The sequence below is a fragment of the Solea senegalensis genome, linkage group LG20 (assembly GCF_019176455.1).
Source record: "Solea senegalensis isolate Sse05_10M linkage group LG20, IFAPA_SoseM_1, whole genome shotgun sequence".
NCBI classification, from domain to species: Eukaryota; Metazoa; Chordata; class Actinopteri; order Pleuronectiformes; family Soleidae; genus Solea; species Solea senegalensis.
The window spans coordinates 16721816-16743841 of NC_058039.1; the positions used below are offsets into that span (position 1 = coordinate 16721816).

At 42.5% G+C, this 22026-nt stretch overlaps 2 protein-coding genes across 2 annotated transcripts in view; both read left to right on the plus strand.

Moving 5' to 3' along the window:
- Positions 1 to 107: 107 nt before the first annotated feature.
- Positions 108 to 6045, plus strand: sh3bp5lb (SH3-binding domain protein 5-like, b). Its single transcript, XM_044053510.1, has 6 exons — positions 108 to 529; positions 1256 to 1318; positions 1685 to 1813; positions 1929 to 2090; positions 3121 to 3294; positions 3368 to 6045. Exons 1-6 carry the CDS (start codon positions 296 to 298, stop codon positions 3980 to 3982), a joined length of 1377 nt encoding a protein of 458 aa, XP_043909445.1. The 5' UTR covers positions 108 to 295; the 3' UTR covers positions 3983 to 6045.
- A 1550-nt stretch (positions 6046 to 7595) lies between these two features.
- gabbr1b (gamma-aminobutyric acid (GABA) B receptor, 1b) overlaps positions 7596 to 22026 on the plus strand; it is a 35165-nt gene continuing 20734 nt past the window's right edge. The window contains exons 1-8 of the mRNA XM_044053362.1: positions 7596 to 8939; positions 13805 to 13939; positions 14520 to 14690; positions 15622 to 15723; positions 17019 to 17084; positions 18178 to 18369; positions 20914 to 21159; positions 21435 to 21498. Coding sequence (XP_043909297.1) covers positions 8694 to 8939; positions 13805 to 13939; positions 14520 to 14690; positions 15622 to 15723; positions 17019 to 17084; positions 18178 to 18369; positions 20914 to 21159; positions 21435 to 21498 — 1222 coding nt within the window. The 5' untranslated portion in view covers positions 7596 to 8693. The remainder of the gene's footprint in view (positions 8940 to 13804; positions 13940 to 14519; positions 14691 to 15621; positions 15724 to 17018; positions 17085 to 18177; positions 18370 to 20913; positions 21160 to 21434; positions 21499 to 22026) is intronic.

Consider the following 22026-nt stretch of genomic DNA (forward strand, 5'->3'; position numbering starts at 1 on the left):
AGTTCTTAGATAAAGATTTATTGTTGTCGTTTTTATATTATGTTGGTCTAGTTTCCGGTGTGGAGGACGTGTGCGTCACCGCAGTGACAGCAGAACTCGGCAGAAATGTTCACACACTTATCGGAGCTTTTTAAAAAAAATAACGTTTATTTATTTTAAACCGAACCGCCTCTGACCTTTAGCCGCAAAAAGCTTATTGTCCATGACAATGAAGAAACGCCACCCGTTTACATTTTCACCGTTGGCAATTTTTATTTTTTAAAATGAAATTCAAATAAATCCCGACAGGCCGCAAATGGATCCTCGATACTCGCGTGACGGCGAGGGGAGCCCTCAAGTGAGCAGTGTCCGGGAAGAGACCCCGGGGAAGGAGGCGACGGGGGGCGCAGTGAGCGGCGGCGTCGTGTTAAGGCGGAGAGGAGCAGAGAAGAAGGAGGAGGAAGATGCTGATGCTGAGAAACAGGAGCCGGGGAAAACGGAGGGAGAAGATGCTGCCATGTACGAGGAGGAACTGGACCCAAGAATACAGGTATGTTTTTACACTGTTGTTGTTATTAATTTGAGTAGAATTAGCTTAACAAGTGTTGAGGCAGCCATTGTTGTTTATTGTGGTAAATCGTCCTTAACATTTGCAAATACAGTAATAATAATTCAGAGTACCGTTAGTTTTGCTGTTTCGTCAATGCCTTACATAACATATACAACTATTTATCAATGTATTTATTAGAATACAACCACAAAATACAGGAAATAATATATTTACACCAATAAAAATAATAGTATGTATGAACACAGGTACTGATATATTCTTAAGTAAAAGTACTACTATTTTGATAAAAGAAATTACGTAAGTAAAGGTACTGGTCTAAAATGTACTCAAGTTAAAGTAAAAAAAGTAGCTTTTTTGAGATGTATTCAGAGTAAAAGTTAGTTGTTTTTTTAACAAGGTTGAGGTTCTTTCTTGTCCCAAAACCTACATGAATTGTTTTTAATTAAAGGCAAACCTTTACCAATTAAAGTGCTGAAAAAATAAGATATGTAAACACATAATGTATCAGTGAATGTTGTGAATAAATGTGAGAAATCCTGCACTTTTTAACTTTTCACATTGTAAACGTTTTGTTTTCTTTGGTTAGACAGATATCCCGATGTATTGCTATATATCGATTCTATACAACGGAATCGTTGTATACCATGTATCGTGTGTCGTATCGTGAGGTTATCCTGTAATTCCCACCCTGTGTGTGTTTTCCAGGAGGAGCTGGAGCATCTTAACCAGGCCAGTGACGAGATCAACAAACTGGAGCTGCAGCTGGATGTGAGAAAAACCTATTGGTGTCACAGTTAATATCTGCCCCCCCCTTCTTCGTCTCTCCACATCTGTAGCTAGTAGGACTCGTGTAACATTAGTTGACACACATGTACTGCATCCTCACTGAAATCTGCCGTGTGCCGTGTCACCAGTGACATGAAGACAAGAAAAAGAGGGAGGGAGAGAGAGAGAGTGAGAGAGTCGTGTAAACTCATTTGACAGTTATTTGAACGTGACAGACATTTGTTTATCAGGGTTTTTTTTTTACGTATTTTGTTTCACCTATACATCAAAATGAGTCTTAACATTATTGTTTTTCTGTTAACTGGCAAAGTAGGAGTTTATTTTCATTGTGTCTTGCTCACTTTTCAGGATGCCAGGTCCAGCTACAGGAGGATTCTGACTGACTCTGCCAGGAAACTCAACACTCAAGGCTCTCAGCTCGGCGCGTGCATTGAGAAGGCGAGGCCGTACTACGAAGCCAGGAGACTCGCCAAAGAGGTGCTATAGGTGTTATAGTGACACATACAGTGTCTGAGGGTTTGACAGGTTTACAGATGACAGGACCATGCAGTGGACAAAGCTTCCATAAGTGTTGCTGCTGTGTGTTCCTCAGGCCCAGCAGGAGACACAGAAGGCCGCTCTGAGATATGAGAGAGCCGTGTCCATGCACTCTGCTGCCAGAGAGATGGTGTATGTGGCAGAGCAGGGCCTCCTGGCTGACAGGAACACCATGGACTCAACATGGCAGGAGATGCTGAACCACGCCACATCCAAGGTACACACTCAAGCTTTCCCCTGGACTCTATGGGTTTCATTAAATGTAGAGAAAAGTATGTGGTTGTGGAAGGTATTGACATTGTAAACACCATCTTCAGCATACATGTTGCCGAGCATGCCGCCATTTCCGTGAACCAGCCTGGGACCAGGACACCTGCTGTCACTGATAACATGGCTGCCAGCAGTGACAGAAGGGGAAAAATTGACTTTTTAGTCACAAAAGGCTCATCCAGTGAATTCTTCACCCGCTTAAGTCTCCCATGGTTTAAGATCACTTTTGCGTCTTTTCCTAGCAGTTAGCCTTTTATAAACTGTTCACTTCTGCGATTTTATACGGTGGCTCACAGGGTTGTCGATCAACTCTGTCTTTATCAGTAAGTCTAAATGTGGTCTTGTGACTTTGGCGTTTGAAATCATTTGTTTACGATTTACCTCAGCAGCTGCTGTGTCTGCCCAGAAGATTTTCCCTTTGAACTTTGGAAGTGCAAGGCTGGCAAAACTTTCACAAAACGCTGTCTCATGACAAACATAAGTGGCAAACATATTCCTAAGCTTCTGTGGACTTAAGCAGGCAGAGTGTGTTTTAGGTTGAGTCATCTGTTTCTGGTCTTGCTGTGAGTCCCCAGTTCCCAGGCTGCTCCACAGAAACGGCTGTGTGCTTTGCAGTTAGATCGACAAAATCAGCGTGGACAGTGTGACCTGTCAAGAGGCTTGAGCAGGTATATAGATGAAAATAGGGTCCGTTTTCATGAAGTCTTGGGGGTATTGTGATGATTTGGTGGAGTTCCACTTTATACCACAAGGTGTCAGTGGTTATTTGTTATAGTTCTGGGGGTATTTTGGTTCATAAACAGGAAGTTAGGCAAGTGAAGTTACCTGGTAATGACAACATGTTGTGATTTACTTTTAAAATAAAAGTTTAATGAACAAAACAGGCATTTCACTGCCAGTTGTTTTGTACAGTAAAGTCAGAAGATAATGTGTGGTTTGTGACATCATCGTGACGTCATGTGTCCTGTGCTGCTCAGGTGAACGAGGCGGAGGAGGAGCGTCTCCACAGTGAGCGGGAACACCAGCGCGTCACACAGCTCTGTCAGCAGGCGGAGGCTCGGGTTCAGACCCTCCAGAAATCCCTCAAGAAGTTCATCGTCAAGTCCAAGCCGTACTTTGAGCTCAAAGCCCAGTTCAATCACATTTTGGAGGTGTGTATCCAAAAATGTTAACTTACGTTAAATCTGTAACCGTAGATATACCATAAGTTGCTTTTCTTTTCAGGAACACAAGGCTAAAGTTATACAGCTGGAGGAACAAGTGGCCAAAGTGAAGACGCGCTACTCTGTTGCCCTGCGCAACCTGGAGCAGATCAGTGAGCAGATCCATGCGCGGAGGGGGCAACTCAGGGCTAGCAGGGCACATCCTGCAGTCTGTGGGGGGCGGAGCTCCCCCGTCGGCGCTGAGGCAGAGATCAGAAGCGCCGCCGGAGTTAACGTCGGTAGTTGTATGGCAGTTGGCGGGATAGAGACGGACTGGGTGGACAATGAGAAAACTCGGCTGTGGGTGGAGAGGCACAGAGAGAGTGGCTGGGGTCAGAGGGAGCAGCTGGACACCGGCTCGGACCGCATGTCCGTCATCAGCCTGCAGACCATCGCGTCTGACCTGGAGAAGTGCGACTCGGTGGAGCATCTGTGTGAACTGAGTGACGCTGGGAGCATGCTGTGTGAAGACTGGAGGCACATTAAAAAGCCTCACACGACACCGGTCAGCAGGGAGGTGGCGACGGTGACCGTGGGGCTGCAGCAGGGGAAGGTCCAGCAAGAGAACAGGGATCAGTTCGCTAAAAAGAACCAGGAGAGCTTTGTGAAGCAGCACCAGAGAAGTGTCAGTCTATGATTGTTGAAACGACGATGAGTATGTTGGTGTTCAGAGCGAGCACACAGTCATTCTTCACGCCAAGTTACTTGCATGAAACACATCGTTGGATCTTTTTTGTTGTTTTATCGTAAACACACGACCTAAACAACCAACTCATAACAGTGCAATAGCCATACACCACATCTCTACTCTACTACCCTACATTTTTCTGAGGACTTAATGGTCTCACTTGCAAAGTTTGGGTTTTATTCAGTTGCACAGGGTGTCCGTTTTGTAAATTATGTTCCCATTTTAGAGGAGAATAAATGACAAAGTGTATCGTCCAATAGGAGCCTAGTTGCAGGTGTTGCTTCTCTACGTTCGTTTTTACGACAGCCAAATTGTGATTCTGGTGGCTTCAACGCAGAAGTTCAAATTCCGACTGCTTGAATCAAGTGACGCACTCTGATATCCGAAATAACTTCAAGTCACTAACATGACGTCACGCGTGGCGCACATCTTCACGTCGTGGTATTTGCTGGATTTGCATCACCTGCTGTGACTCTGGCTAAACTGGCATCTCCTCGCGTTGGCTGTTTGTGACGCGTTCAGTGTCAATGTTTGAGGGATCAAAGAGTGAGATCCTGAGTAAGTAGATAGAAAATAGTGGAGAGGCTGATTGAGTCTGACTTTTTTGTTTTATTTTTACAATAGCACTTTTGAGGAAAACTACAAAGACTAATTTACCTTTTGTTTTTTTTAGCAAAAACTAGAAACCTTGTTGCTCATAATGCTTCTTATGTTGTAACTTGATACATTTTAGCAATGTTTACCATGTCTCTGAAGGTCAAGCAAGTCACATCTGTTATTTAAATAAACTCAAGTGATATAAAAAGGCATTTTTATACCTAAAATAATATGAATAGATTCAAGAGACTGAAGATTCTGGCCTCAGTTGTACTAAGTTGATGATCGTAGAACCTAAAACTAATGCAGTGTTTTGCAATAATTCCCTCAAAAAGACAAAATTTCCTCAGATAGGTCTTCTAATGGATATAGATGAAGAATTTGTACTGGCGGTAAAAATATGATCAAATATGATTTTAGAGAAGGGATGACGTAAAAAGAGTTGAGTGCACGCAAAATCTAAATAATTCAGGAAAACTTTGCACTGATGATGATTATTTCATTTGTGCATAGATGATAAATAAGATTAATTTATTTTACTACCTAAATAGCAAGTGTCTTATGTAACTTAACTGAAAAGATTAACGCTGAAGTCAAGACGTCAAAGTTGGGAGACACGTAATATTTTAACAATGAATAGTTTGTCGTCTTAACTCCTTATTGTCCTCTATTTTTTCTCCACTCTTCCCACAGTTTTGATATAATTGTTAGAAAAGCCCAGCAGTGCCTCCTGTTGGACAGAATAAGTAATAACTCAGTGGACAGGCACATTTCTCTCTTAAGTTATTACACTGTGTGTGTGTGTGTGTGTGTGTTCATCGCTTGAATTCACTGACTTTAGCTTTTGTGGTGTTCATTGACACGGTGGTGAATAAGCTAATTGTCCGCCATGACTCAGCTGTTTTCTGCTCAGTGTTGTCGTTTGAGTGAACCTGCAGCCAAACATGATTTACTGTATGCGGTTGTTTGACGATGTCCCGGCTGAATGATACTGTGATTTGCAGGGTTTATATGTTTCACTGCATTAAGCACATAAGTAATTTACTATTTCTGTTCATCCACAGACAACACACACACGCCCTACGTTAAATAAACAGTCTGATTCTATAACCTGAGTCACTGTCGTCCACTGTGATTTAGAGATTGAGAATCACACTGGTACAATACTATGGTTTGTAATCACACCCACACATTGATAAAACATACAGAAACCTTCTCCACCATATAATTATGAGGTGTTTCATGGAGCCCTTTGCAATTTGAAGCCCTGTGAAAATAATAATTATTTGTCATGGAGCTTTCAATCTCATTGTAATGTAGTTATCATTCTATATTTGTTCATCTACACACATACTATACATATTGTATATTAATACACTTACTCCAAAGCTAAATAAAAACTTATTCAAAAAACATTTTTTATCTGGCGCCTGATTCTCTGGTTGGAGTCAAATTAGAGTTGTCCGATTGTCTGTCTTAGTTAGACTAAGGCCTTAGCTGGATTAAACTCTGCATGTTAACGTACTGACTTTTTGTGCACTTGTGTGTGTTTCTCGTGGCTGTACGGGAAGTGAAGGAATATTTCCTAATCTAGTCTCCGTTCACAGATACGTGGAGGGAACGAATATCAGAAGTGGGTCCTTAAGTTTGTCCGTACTGGCCGTGGTGGCATTGTTATTGGATTTAACATTGCTCAATCTCTAACGACAGGTAATACATGTATTACATACAGCACCTTTAACCCTTAGTTCTAATAATAGTCACACTTGAAGCACTAAGCACAAAAAATGTCCCTTTTAAAAGCAAGCTATAAAAATATCATAAATTATTATATATTATACTTTCATTGAGATTTTTTTTTTTACCTGACCCAATTATTTGTATTAAATACTAAATTTAAAAAGATTTTAACCCTTTAAATGCCAGGTTTTTGTCATGATGCCCCCATATTTTGAGATGGAAAAACAAAACTACACAAAAAATACAAATATTTCTTAAAAATGAAAAACCTTCAAAACAAAAAAAGCAGATAAATAGATATGCCATATGCAAGAACGCAGACAAAATTATCCAAAAAAACTGAACAACGCAGAATGAAAAGCACGTAAAATGTGCACAAATGGCCCCTTAAAGAAATCAAAGGGACCAGGAAGTCGAAAAGCAGCATAATGGTTTTCAGAATCAGTTTTTTTATTTCTTAGTACAATGATGACTGACAATTCTTAGTACATCTGCACATATAAGGAATTTGACTTGTTGTTTTGGTGCATTTAAATAAAATAAAATACAATTACACAAGGGGCGCACGGTAGTGTAGTGGTTAGCACTCTCGCCTTGCAGCGAGAAGACCCGGGTTCGAGCCCCGGTTGGAACAAGGGCCTTTCTGCATGGAGTTTGCATGTTCTCCCTGTGTGTGCGTGGGTTCTCTCCGGGTTCTCCGGCTTCCTCCCACAGTCCAAAAACATGCAATGTGGGGATTAGGTAAATTGGACACTCTAAATTAACTGTAGGAGTGAGTGTGAGTGTGAGTGTGAATGGTTGTTTGTCTCTAGTTGTGTGTGGCCCTGCGATGGACTGGCGAACTGTCCAGGGTGTACCCCGCCTATCGCCCGATGTAGCTGAGATTGGCACAGCACCCCCCGCGACCCTCTGGTGGAGGATAAAGCGGTTAGATGATGACTGACAATTACACAATAAAAATAAAAACATAAGATATAAAAAAATGTGTATAAATTCACAAACCCAACATTTCTTATGGTTTGTGCTAATATGACGCATTAATCTACATTTCCCAACATGAATATCATGTTTTAACGTTTCACGGGGCCCTTCATTGGCAGTTTTGGGGCCCCCTACCTTTGCCACACGTTAAGTCCGCCTATGCACTGAACATGCCGCCTCCTCCTCCTCCTCCTCCTGCTCTTCTTCCCTCCTCCTCCTCCTCCTCTGCTGCAGCCCACCACAGTGTCAGGTCTGTGTGAACACACAACACCGCCTCCGTCATTCCTTCTCTTCCCCACGGAGGAGCGAGACACATTCCTGCAGCGAATTCTCCTCCTTCTCCATCTACCATCGTGGTGGAGTCGACCTTGTTTTGTTTTGAGGGTTTTTTTCCTCCTCGTCACTGCGTGGACCACAAGGAGACATTTATCTGGTTTATTTTTTTTTATTTGTTCTGGTCAAACAAACATGTGCGTGAACGGCGCGTGCGGAGCGGAGAGCGGACAGAGTCGGAGGAACGGGACGGATGAAGGGCAGAGAGACGACAGGTGGATCCGGACAGAGTCGGGCTCTCCGCGGGTCTCCTCGTGAGCTCAGCGTGGGGGACGTGAATATTTCATGGACGCGGTGTGTGTATTACGGTCAGACCTGCTGCTGAAACGGCCTCAGGCTGGATCATCTGATTAGAAGCCAATAATTTCACAACCAGTCTCCATTTACTAACTCCACTCTGCTCCCATATGATTTATAAATGATTTATATTCATATTTATGATGGGACTGTTGCATGACTTTCTCTGATTTTCCAAGTAAATGTGGAGAATATGGCACATGTTGACCATTATTTTTCATTAACTTCCAGTTAATTTTTGCAGGAAACTAAATTGCTTTCCTTAAATATTGTTGCAGCAGCTAGTGGAGCATCAATAATTACTGAATTAATTGCTATTTTATGGTCAGTTAACCAATGTGAGTTACAAAAAGTAAACGTGTGCTGTTTCCAGCCTATAGAGGGACAAAGAAACCAGAAAAACTCATTATATTTGGTTTAAATACACAAGGATGTCATTGTTTTTGAGATCCAGGTAAATAACACTTGAAAACTGACATCTTATGAGCCATACAGCTCGTTGATTAATCAGGTGAATAAAGTGATTCATTAACTCAAAAATGACAGTAACTCTTGGTCGCAGTCCAGTTCCAATGGTCTGATGGGAATTGATTTCTCATTGACCTGTGCAAAGAGCGTCCTGCAGACTCACGGCTGAACAGCATCAGAGGGGGAAAAACAGCACAACACCAGTCTCTCTCCGTCTCTCCTGGGACATCAACATTCACCAGCTATGTCTCGGCTCTTCTCTCTGACCCTCGTCACCCTCTCCATCCTCCTCCTCCTCCTCCTCTCCTGCTGCTGCGTCCCCGCTCTGGGCAAGAAGAAGCTCTACATCGGAGCCCTGTTCCCAATGAGCGGAGGCTGGCCCGGGGGACAAGCCTGCCTCCCCGCTGCCCAGATGGCCCTCAGGCTGGTGAATGAGCGGGCCGACATCCTGCCGGGCTACGAGCTGGAGCTGATACACTACGACAGTAGGGTGAGTATACGTGTGTGTGTGCATCATTCACACGTTCACACCTTTCACTGCAGGGCCAACTTCACATCACACACAGTCAGTATATGTGGACGTGGACGTGGAGGTGAAAAGTGGTGCAGCCGAGCAGGAATTCACCTCAAACACATGAATGCAAAGTGTATTTTGCCCTCATTTGCATGCACGACTGCATGATTTAGAGGAATAAATATGTTTTGTAGCCTGAGGCCCCCCCGAGAATACACGGCTCATGTGACAGCGTGGTAAAAAGGCCTTAATTCTGCGAGCCAAGGACCCCACAAAGTCTCTTCAGACACCTCCTCCCATATTAATACACAGTCTTAGCTATATTAGTCCTTTATGAATGTGTAAGCATTTAAAAGCTCAGTGAACTGCCGACTCATTAGTTAAAAGCCACCTTCGTTGATGAGATATAATCATTATTAAGGCTTTTCTGTGACAGAAAAGATAAGAAACAGCAGGTTTTACCTATTACGGGATAAAATCAAACGGTTATTTGTCTGGCAGATGTTGCAATTTGCGATTGGATTTGCATTTATTTGTGTGATCCCTGGTTGCAATACTGCAATTTCCAGCGAAAAACTAAAGAGAACATCTTTGTTTCACACAGATCTGCACAGATATCACACACAGTTGTGCTTTTAAATATGTTTTTGGAATGAAAATGATAATATATATGATTTCCTCTGATATCCTGTCAAAATGATCTATTTTATTCAAAGTCGTTCTAATCCCTGGTACACACAGTGTGTACCATATGTGTGTATGTAATATACTGATCGGTGACTCTTCCCGGTAGAAAGAAATAACTCCAAAGTCTTTTGGGAAAGTGAACGTACTTGATTTATTAATCAATTTGATTATTTTCTCGATTAATTGAATAATCGGTTGGTCCAGGAAATGTCAGAAAATGTTGATCAGTGTTTCTCAAACCTGGAAAGGATGATGTTTTGTCCTCAAATGTCTTTGTTTTTGTCCAAAAATCAAAAATGATTCAGTTTTAATGATTTCTTTGTTATACGGAGCAAAGAAATCTGAAAATATTCACATTTTAAGAAGCTGAGACATCAGGAGACTTGTTTTCAATTCCTCGATTGTTTTCATTGATTGTCACAATAGTCGACGATTAATTGAGTCATAGAATTATAATCGAGTAATTGTTTCCGCCCTAAAGTCGATAAACATTTTCCTGTGGACATTAGTTTGCAAAATGTCGGACACATTTTCGATTCTTGAGGCTTCAAAATGGGAGTTCACATTCTCACGAGTGGCGTCACAACTGGTCGCCACTTGACCTTTGACACTGTACTGTGTGTATGTTTTTTTTTATATGGACATCAACAATGTAGTTTTAAGAGCTTCGAGTGGTTAATGAGGACTAGGAATAGTCTAGTTTACCATTAATGCTGCTGTGTGTGTGTTTGTGCGCCTCACCGCACAAGCCTGTCAGGACTAACGTTGAGGTGACCTTGATACGTGCCTCACCTCGTCTCTGGCAGCTGACTCTGCCTCAGCTCTCTGTGTGTGTGTGTGTGTGTGTGTGTGTGTGCTTACATGTAGCATGTACACGTGAATGAACCTGGGTCAATACATACATCACTCGCTTTAAAGACCCCGTGTTTAATATCTGCTCACGTCTTATCCTGACTCTTAACCCCCTCTCTCTCTTATGACCGTCATGATCATCAGGCCGCCTGGAGTTATTTTGATTTTATGGCTGTAGCAGAGTAGAGTAGAGTGCTTCTGCCCCTTTTTCCCAAAGATAACTTTCCCTTTCAATATCTGGTAGCTCTTCAACTGTTTAGGTGATTACGGTATGAAGAAGCTGACGTCACATAAGCGTGACGTGCTGGTGAATTGTCACATGCTGGGGGTCACACCCTTCGACAGATCGCCAGTCCATAGTTTTACAGTCTAGGAGGTACGCTAATGAGATGTACACATGTGGGTTAAAAGCTTGGTCCTTGTTTCATGGTGTTGAGGATAAACTGAAGAACCCGGAGCTGGAAATGTTTTCGTTCTGCGTCACTGCGATGTTGGCTTGTTTCTGAATGCAGTGAGCAACAAAACACTTAATACCCGGGTCTGGCAGAAGCAGCATACATCTCACGTTCTTGTCAAACGTGTCCTTGAGTTCTCTCGCGACGCCCTTTGCGACCCGCTTGTACGAAGCGAGCGGCGGAACGCACGTGTCGCCGAGAACGAGCTTCGGAAACGTCAGATCCAGCAGACGTTTCACGTGTGTGGCCGCCGAGAGGTCGTCGAGCAGCGCCAGTAAGCCGGTGTTCTTGAAGACGCGGTGGATCGTGAGGATGAGGAACATGCGCACGTGTTCCTCCCGAATTTCTGGAGAAAGAGACGTCCACCATTGACTCCACGGACTCTTTGCCCGCCACTGTCCTGTCCGCTTTGTCCCAGAAAAGGGACGTATCCGTGTCATGTGAACAGCTTGTGTCTCAAAGTGGACGCGCCATGCCTTTATAGTGACAGGGATTGTCATCTGACACAGATGTGTCTTCATGATGTCATCAAATGCCTTTGATGGTGAATGTATGACCTCACACGCTGTAGATGACGGAATGTGATTGGGAGCGTTTGATGGTGGTTGAAGCTTCTTGAAGCTCTGAAGTGAAATGGTTTAGAGCCTCCAGTGACTATAGAAGATGGATGGATACTGGAAAGCAGAGAAACTGAGCTTTGCGTCCAGACACTCGTCATCAGCGTAACCCTCATGACTTCCCACGGAACAACCATCCAATCACAGACGAGATTCACCAGCGCGTCACACGTTTGTGACGTCAGCTTCTCAATACCGCAGTTACCTAAACGGTTGAAGAACTGAAAGTTATCTCGGAAAAAAGAGCAGAAGAAGTCACTCACCGAACATTTCCAGGCGATATCATGATGGTCATAAGAGGGTGAAGATAATGTAAAATAAATATATAAAAACAACATGACTGGGTTGTATGTTGAACTCACTATGAACACAACTAAAAATGCAGTTAAAGGGATAGTTCAGGTTGTCAAAGTGTGGTTGTATGTGGTATCGTCATCGTCTATAGCCGTGTTTCCACCAAGTGGTTCTGAACGGAACGGTACGTACTTTGTTTACGATTCCATGGGTAATAGTACTAAATAGTACTAAAACAACAGTGTTTACGTTCCATTTTTTGGCACCCTTTGACTTGGGGGGTAACCAGAGTAAAATGCTATGTATGGAGCTAGCTAGACCGGGTTCACCCACAACAAACGGTCAGCTGACCTAACTCCCTTGCGATCGCTGTTTCTGCCACAGATGCATCAGATGAGCCAATCTCTTTAGTTAGCTGCTCAAAGGAAAGTCGTGGGGAGTTCATAATCTGTGCTGTACGCAGCCAAGTTTGGTGTTCCAAACCGATCTTGGACAGAATCTAAGCAGGAATAGACAGGCGCACACTTGCCACAGTTTTTGTATGCGTCATCACAACATCCTGTTTTGGTCGTGTTGTTTCGTTAGCAAAAGTCTTTCGTCCGAAAAACGAAAATGCCTTTTTTGACTATTTTCCGCCGAAATGCCACAAACCGAGCAGGACAAGAACACGTTGTTGGATGTCTGCTGTTCCAAACCTTCACCGTATTGTTTTTCTTGTAAAACATCGCAAGACATTACGTCTTCAACTGAACCGGGAATCCCTTCACACACCAGTTGGACAAATTTGGACGTGTTCATTTTAAAGTTAACTGTAAAGTGATTCAAAAAATAAATATCACTTCTGACTTTGTCACCCCCGCAGGAAAACGCGTTGAGTGATTAAAAAAGTCGCAAAGAGGAGGAACAGAGTCCCGCACACGTCGCGGCTCATCAGTGATTGTCGAGAATATGACTTTTTCACCTTTTCGGTGGCAGTTTAACGACATATTGGACATAAGAGCAGAGCTAGTTTAGCAGCAGTCTCTTCACCACACTCTTTCTCCTTCTTCCTCTTTATCAGCAGCACATGCAGCCTCACAGCAGGAGTCTGCTCCTCCTGTCCTCTACTTCATTATTTCCTCCTCTTCAGGAATTGTAAAGATAAAGTGTCAGAGCTTTTTTACATCCAGGTAAAACACATTAAGACGTCTCAGCGGCAGAGACACGAGTGAACAGGGAGACGACAGTTAAAGGAGTTTTTATCGACACCGTGTTTGATGAGGAATTATCGTATTTTTAGACACACCTAAAAGAAGAGAGAAACTATTTTCAGTTTTAACTCTGTAATTTTTTTACACATGTTCTCAGACACTGTTTTCTAACACTTGTAATTATGTGAAGACAAGAAAGGCTGAATTTGCTGTTCAGGATCTTTAGGGCCCGTACACACGGAGACAGTGTTTTAGGGGACCTGAAACTTTTTAAAACACCTCCCAGAATGGGGAAAATCTCAAAGAGTGAATATGATGACATTATATATTCCCCCCGAAAATGTCGACCTCTCAATTCCTGATAATTCCCATAAATTCCCAAATTTCCCATAATTCCTGTGGACAGTGTCCAATTTGGACACATTTTTGCGACCCTTTGCTTCCGGAGATATTTCTTGATACGACGCCGCCTTTATGGTGGAACCTTTTGAAAATGGCAAAGAGAAAGATAGTTTGCCTCTGGACGCGGCCTTAAGTGCTTTATTTTATTCACTGGAGAGGAACTTTAATGATATTCAAATCTATTCGAGGTGTCACTTCAAGTGTCCCTTTATTTGGAAACCCTGCACCGGAGAGTTTGTCGCTGTTTTTATTCACATTGAATCATTCACATTAACGCTGTAACGATGCTGGGGGCACGATTTGTTTGTTTCACCCCTGTGTTTTTTGTGTTCTTGTGCCCACAGTGTGATCCAGGTGAAGCCACCAAGCTCCTCTATGACCTTCTGTACACGGAGCCCATTAAAATCGTGCTGATGCCCGGCTGCAGCTCTGTGTCCACGCTGGTGGCCGAGGCCGCTCGCATGTGGAACCTGATTGTGGTAAGAATATTGTGAAACACAAAGTGTTGGGAGGGAAGTTCTTTTGTGGAGCTTTTAAATAACAAAACATCATGTTTACGGGGCGGGGGGGGAGGGGGACCTTCAAATGTCAGTGGCACTTGTTTTCACTTGTCTTTACCTTTGAGACGACAGCAGTTCAGGCTCTCGCTGTTTCTCATTGTTAGTGAGATTTCACGGTCACGCAGTCACGCGGCGAGGTGAATGTAAAACTCACGGTTGCAGATGTGGTCGTGAGTCATGCAGCCGCTCATGCATGAAGACCATTTTCAGTATTAATATCCGCAGCAGCGGAGCCTGTTATTGTCCTCTGCTGTTGTCCAACGTCCACCTTAAGGTTGGAGGCGTTGTTTATTCTGCTCAGTGCCCGGGTCACTTAAATCACCGTCTGTCTGCTTCAGTGCTTCACCTCTCTGTGTGTCGCTAACTGGATGTTTTTATGTTCTACAAGTAAATTGTAGAGCGAGTGTGAGTTAGAATCCCCTCATGCCAACCAGACGGCACCAACAATGATGTTTGAATGGAAGAAGGTTCGCAGATAATCAGTTTTCCTGTTTTCCAGTTGTCGTACGGCTCCAGTTCCCCGGCATTGTCCAACCGCCAGCGTTTTCCCACCTTCTTCCGCACTCATCCATCCGCCACGCTGCACAACCCCACCCGAGTGCAGCTCTTCCAGAAGTGGAAATGGACCAAGATCGCCACCATTCAGCAAACGACCGAAGTGTTCACCTCAGTGAGTCGTGTATTTATTGTTTTAAGAACATTTAAAAAAAGATGTCAGCCCCAGGCAATCTCAGTTTTGAAATATTGCATGAGCATGGATGGAAAGTGTTGCCAGATTTGACATCTACAAATGTATATATATATATTTTATTTATTTTTATTTATTTGTCCTTTATTTAGCCAGGAAGGTCCCACTGAGACACAAGTTCTCTTCTTCCAAGGAGTCCTGTTTACAATAGCAGCACAAATAGTTCTTTCTTGCATATTAATGTCAACATGCTAAATAACTGTGCCACCAGTTTTTGTTTTTATTAACGCTAATGTTTGCTAACGTACAAACATTAATAATAAACATTATCATGATGGCCATAAGTGGGTTAACGCAGACCCTCATTTTTCTTCTCCTGTGGTCAAGACATTTTAGAGCGAGGTTCTGGGGCTTTTTTGTAAGATTCGGTCTCTTTTAATACGTTTCGCAGCTAGCTGCTCTCTGCTCACGCTGCTGGTTAAACCGTGTGTTGAAGTGTTATTATTAGCTGTGTTATTGAGTGGGTGGTCAGTGGGTGGCGCAACAGACTAGAAAAACCTTACCAAAACATAAATGAACACAGATTTCTGCCTGCAAAATACAAAGAATTTAAATTGTAAATATACTTGCTGCACTATTGTATTTGAATGTAATCTCCGAGAAACACATCGTGGTCATTTTATGTCTAAATATAGTAAATTCTCACATATATCAGCTTTAAGCTTCTCCGTGCCGCCTTTGTTCTTTGTTGCAGCAAAAGTGAAAAGCAGCTGTTTTATCTGTTTGTTGCTGTCGACACCCACACATCGTCTTTCTGAGCCACCAACTCACCTCCCTCTTACACTGCTGCGAGATATTGCTCTTCAAATATTGTGTGTGTGTGTGTGTGTGTGTGTGTGTGTGTGTGTTTCAGACTCTGGATGATCTGGAGGAGAGGGTGAAGGAGGCAGGGATTGAAATCAGCGTTCGTCAGAGTTTCCTCACAGATCCCGCTGTGGCTGTCAAGAATCTCAAGGTGCCGTGTTATCCTCCCCGTTTCCCTGCTTCTCCTACATGTGACAGGAAGTTAAAAAAAACAACAACCAAAAATACAGTCAAGTCATCGTTATGAAAGACGCGGCGTAGGCAGCTGTCTCAGCATTTACAGCATCAGAGGTTAATCTGAAGTACAAACCTGAACCTCATCATCTGCTGTTAACTCCGCCCAGTGCCTGATTTGAAAATGCCAAGAAGTGGGCTGAGCCCTGAGTGGTTTGGGGGCGTGGTCTGGTCATGAAATCAGACACTGACTTTAAATTGTCTAACAAGGTGCTGCTCATGCTGAACATGGTGGGGAGAGAGAGAGAGAGAGAGAGATGAATTAACACCTGGATTAACAAATAACACGACCAGATAGACGTGTACACTGGATTTCACTTGGAAAAAAAGTAATTTTTCTGAGAATTATAAAAAGGTAAAAACAGGTATCTGTGTCTTAAACTTTGAGAAGCTTCCTAACATAAATGTTCAATATTGTATCATAGATATAACATTTTTCTGTCAAATACTTTCCGACGCCTTTATTTAAACACACAAAAGGAGAAACCTGTGTTTGATTTGTACAGAATCCAACAGATGATAAACTGCTTCTGTTCTAATTTGCTTTTAATGGAAAGAAATCATTGAACCATTTTTGCCTGTATTTGAATTTATGACGGGCATTAAATGTGGCGCCCATGGCCACTTTATATCTAGGGAGTGGTACTAATACTACTAATAATAATCATAATAAGAGAATAAAGAGTCAAAGGGCCTTTTTTCTTTTCTTTGCCGCCTTCAGGCAAAAGCAACTGATTTCCCAAATGTTTCCTCGTTGCACGCTCAAATTCATACGAGGATGATGATGTAGAACAGCACGTATACACAAGTTAACATTTCCCCAGAGACCGGATGCAAGTTTAGATTTATTTATTTTATACAGCAACAACAAAAACCCACACATGAAAACCCCCCGGGGTCTTATTAGGGGCAATCTCTCCTCATTATGAAATATCAGTAAACACAGATTCATATCATATATCATCTTTCAAGAGATAGTCAACGTAAGTGAAACAGAGTATTCTGTATGAGTCTTAACTCACCTGCTGCAAACACAGATTATAATGACCTTAGCTTTGTACACCAGCCTAGTTTTGGTGTGTGAGATTAATTGGCCACAGCAGAAGAAACCATGGCAACACCATGAATGTAGCCTAATGAGGAGGAAATGTAACGCTGTGCACGGCCTTTAACTTATATCTGAATCTCTTCTTCTTCTCCTTCCTTTTCCAGCGCCAAGACGCCAGAATTATTGTTGGCCTCTTCTACGAGACAGAAGCCAGGAAGGTTTTTTGTGAGGTAAAATGTTTTGCCTGTTCACATTTATTCACGGCTGACCTGAATTTTAAGTATGAAAGAGAGCCTAGTTTTCTGTGTCTCCTCTTAATAATAAAGTCATGTAGATTCCCTCACCTTTTTTGTCCTGGTATGTTTTGCTGCATATTTGAAACACTATGCGTGAAATCAAGACCACAAGGGAAGCCGATGGAATTAGATTTGTGTGAATATTTGTGTTGCCGTGCGTCGACAAAATAACTGTAAGTATGTAACGTTTGGCAGATTATAAACGTTTGATACAGTTATTTTGTCGCATGTCGACGGGGAAAACTTGGGGGAAAGAGTTCCAGACGGACAAGCACGTGACTAACTTCAGGTCCATGGAGCTGTCGCTCCAAAACTCAGTAGCTAATGGGCAGGCGGCTTCCTAAGGCCCCACCCCCGTGCTGAGAATCACAAACAAAAAACCACGGCGCAAAGAACAAATCAGGGAGCGCAAACGCGAAAGAGTTGGAACAATCAAAACTCCGATCGCTGCCAACAAAAAGTGTATTTTCAACTAAATCGATATTTTTTATCTGCCGTTTGTGTATTTTGATTTTGTGGATAATTTTTGTTTGACACACATCTAATTCCGTAGAAGCTCAGCTTCCTCTATACTTCGTCTGTATTTACATTTCAACACCAAACGTGCACCAGAACGCGAGAGCGTGTCACTAGTTTGTTCAGAATCAGCTGTTTATCGTGGATTATCTGTATTCCCGTAGCAGACTCCACATTAAAACCAATTGAAGCTCTGGAAGTATTCTAATCTAGGGCTGCAACTAACCGTTATTTTCACAATCGATTACTCGGTACTTGTTTGGTCCTTCAACAGGTCAGAAAACGTTGAAAAATGTTGATCTTTGTTTCCCAAACCTGGAGAAAATTAGGTTCTACAATGTCTTGTCACAAACATGAGAAACACTCACAAAATGAGTAAAACAACACAAATAAAAGCTAATGAAAACAAATGTGTCTTTAAAAACAGAAAGAGAGTCACACTGTGAATGTCCTCGTTAGAGTAGCTGCCCTTTGACCTCGGTGACATTTCTGGCCTATTCTCCTCCTGCAGGTGTACAAGGAGAGGTTGTTTGGGAAGAAGTACGTGTGGTTCCTCATTGGCTGGTATGCGGACAACTGGTTCAAGATCAAGGACCCGTCCATCAACTGCACCGTGGAGCAGATGACGGAGGCCGTCGAGGGCCACGTGACCACGGAGATCGTCATGCTCAACCCGGAGACTGTGCGCGGCGCCTCCAACCTGGTGAGGCGACCATTTGTAACATCTGAACGAGGCGTTGATGATCTTTGCTTCAGTGAATGTGAAACACTTTTCCTTTCAATCGCCGTCTGCAGTTTGTTAATATCGGGCGTCTGAAACAGCTTCTTTCTCTCCGTTTGGAAAAAAGTAATATTGCTCCACCAGTGAATGGTAAATGGACTGCGGTTATGTCAGGGGCAGGGGAAGTTCATTCACTACGATGAATGAAGTCATTTCATTTGCTTTCTGCTTTTCTCAGACCAAGTGGAAGGAAGTTACTGCATCGATCGCAGTTCATTTAGCACTTTGTAAAGGTTGAGCCAAATCAACAAAGATTTTTCAGAAACCTCTTGAACACATGAATTATGAATTATTATACCGTGTTAAATCCACTTTCAGGATTTATCCGAGCTCAAAACACAGACTTTGATGTGTCAGAGTTTCACTAATTCTTTTTGTCATCCATCATCGAGACTGCAATCTCAGTATAATTACATTTCACCAAGTGACGGCGCTGCGTTATTGACGTACGCGGTGGATGATTTGTCACGAGACGAGGAAGGATGTCACCCTTTTTTAACCCTTTAACACCGGTTGCACAAGCGCACTTTGCTCTAGTGTTCATGTACAACTACAGTGTTTTTTCCTCTGTTTTTTTTCATTTTAAATTGTGAACTCACTATTTTAACATGCAGTTAATTAGAGCTTCAACTATCGAGTGATCGTTTGGTCCATAAAATGCAAAATGTTTGTGTTTGTCAAACCTGGAGAAAATGAGGTTCTCAAATGTCTTGTTTTTGTCCACAAACCAAAATGATTCAGTTTTTAATGATTTCTTTGTTCTATGGAGCAAAGAAACAAAGACAATATTCACATTTAACTGCCAGATATTGAACGTTATTCTGGAAAAATGTGCAAAAGCACTGAACTCACAGGACATTTTCTGGTCCTTTTATGGTTAAAATAAGCAGACGAATATTTAGAGGCTTAGTTGTTAAAAGGTTAAACTGATCTAACCATAAATCCCCCCTTTATTGCTATTTTTATAATACATTATTATTATTATTATCAATAATAATAATACATTAATTAATAATAAAGCATTATGCACACTTTACAAAGTGCTTATTTGTTCTCAAAGCTGCGACATAAATATAAAAGAGGTAGGTTTTAATCTGCCATTCCTCCATCCTCTCTGAGCGATGACGCTGCCTGTGCACATAGAAAATCCATGTGTGCAGGTGAGTATTCTGTGCTACATTGTGGAATCCATGAGTTTATTTTTAACCTGCACAGCAGCTGACAAGGCGGGAGAGAGAGAGAGAGAGAGACAGACACAGAGAGAGAGAGAGAGAGAGACAAACACACACACAGCTGGGAAAAAGAGCAAACAGCTTAGAAGTGACCCAAAACCCACAGCCCTTTCATGTTTGGTCAAAGCGCTTCACGTCATTAAGAAACAACAGTGGGCTGGAAATCACTGCGGTTTACAAAAGCCTCACACCGGCTGTGATTTGCCCCCCGCTAAATGAAACTGTCTGCTCCTTCAAGCAAAACAGGAAGAGCACACAGCTGAGACGTAATCAGAGGCACACAAGTGATGGGAACAAACAGAGTTTATTTTATTTTTTTGCAGGTTAAAGAAAACAGGTGGTAACTTATCTTTGATAACTGTGTGGACGTTTAAGTATGAGATTCTCAAGAGAATTTATGGGCAACTTTAGGAGCATTTGTTGACTATGCAGCACATTTTAAAATGAAAAACCTTTGGTTTCCGTAGCCTTAGAGTCTCACTTTACAGAGGCTGCCATCTTCCACCGCCATGTTTCTGCAGCCACTTCGCATTTCACGTTTTTGAACTGGAAGCTCACAAATGGGCACTGTACAGTTCCAGCACTGCTCGACTCGACTCTACGCGGTTTGGTATCAGACACGCCGTTTTCCATTAGTACCTCACCTAACCCTGCACCGAGCTTTGCACTCTCCAATATCCTTGAAATGCAGCCACATACTTCTTTTTCGGTTCTCGTTCACTTGGACAAGCTTGCATTTAAATCTGGATCCCCCGTCTCTGTCACTCTGTGTGGACCTGGTCTGTACCACTGCACTGGCGTCTGACCCCTTCTTGCTCGCATCAAAGAACCAGCTCTTGGAGGCGGCTCGTTCAGGAATGACACGTCACTTTTGGGCATTGTTCGGTTTGACTCTTGTGTCGGCTCATGACTCTTCCTGTGACGACACTCTCTGACCAATCAGTGGCCGGCAGTCTGTGGACGTCACATTTTAGCATCATTTTAGTAACATGGCATTGCAACATAGAAAAAGGACCTACAGTACTCTGTGTGTGTAAAATGAAGGAAACAAAAACATGATATTTCTTCATATACATGGGATCATAAATGAATGAAAATGTAATTTTGTGACAGCTAACTTTCTACAGTGGTGTCTATGATATCTCAAAAAGGATAAAAACATTTGCTTGAGATGTCGCCACAAATTTAGAGCAACAGAATAATCTTCTAATCTGTCGCGTTTCTTCGTCCGCAGACCTCTCAGGAGTTCCTGACCAAGCTCATGTCCAAACTCGGCGGGAAGAACCCAGAAGAGACGGGCGGTTTCCAGGAGGCCCCTTTGGCCTACGACGCTGTATGGGCTCTGGCGTTGGCCCTCAACAAGACTGTGGGGCCCCTGAGGGCCAAGGGCTACAGACTGGAAGACTTCAACTACAACAACCGGGACATCACGGCAGAGATCTACAAAGCGATGAACACCAGCTCCTTTGAAGGAGTTTCGGTGAGTTCTTTGGATTCCGTGCTGGAATCATTTCCCCGAAGGTCTCAGTTGCTAAGTCTTCTTCAATAGACAAGGATGTCAGTTATGTTTTCATTTAGGGGGGAAATAGATGATAAAATACGGTACATATTAGAAGACGCTCGTGTGATTGACAGCTGGTATTAGCCAATAGGACTCGGGTTGCAGATCCAAATCAGCCAAATCACGTTCCTGCAGGGATTCATAACAGAATTTCAGGTTCTACTGGGTGACGTTGTGTATTTTTTTTCTTTCAGGGTCATGTTGTATTTGATGCACAAGGTTCTCGAATGGCCTGGACTCTCATTGAACAGCTTCAAGGTACGCTCGAGTCATCTGTTAAGTTAACACTAAGCTTCTGAGTTATTAGTAATCTTACTTACTCATCAGTAAGTACTGCTAATTCTGCACTGCTTAACCCTCGTAGTTGCCATACACAGTTATTTCAAAGTAGTAGACCCTGTTTTTGAGCTAAAATAATAAAATGAAACAATGAATCATGACATCGTCACACCAGTTGTCCTCTAGGGTCAAAAATGACCCCATCTGGCTTGACTGTTATGTATGAATTATTCAACTTTTTCGTTGGCTTTATTCCAACTCATTACCTGACACATAAAGCATGTTGTCAACATTCATTTCCAAACCATTTAACCCTCCTGTTATCTTCAAATTGACTAACACCTTCAACTGACCCCAAGAAAAAATTATTATAATCAAAATGACTTCCCAGGTTTATGTGTCTGGAATTTTAAGTGTCTTTTTTTGACTACATATAAAGCCCTTTGAAATAAAACATAAACTGAGAATGTGCAGTGTAACTGGACTGCATTTATATTTCATTTAATT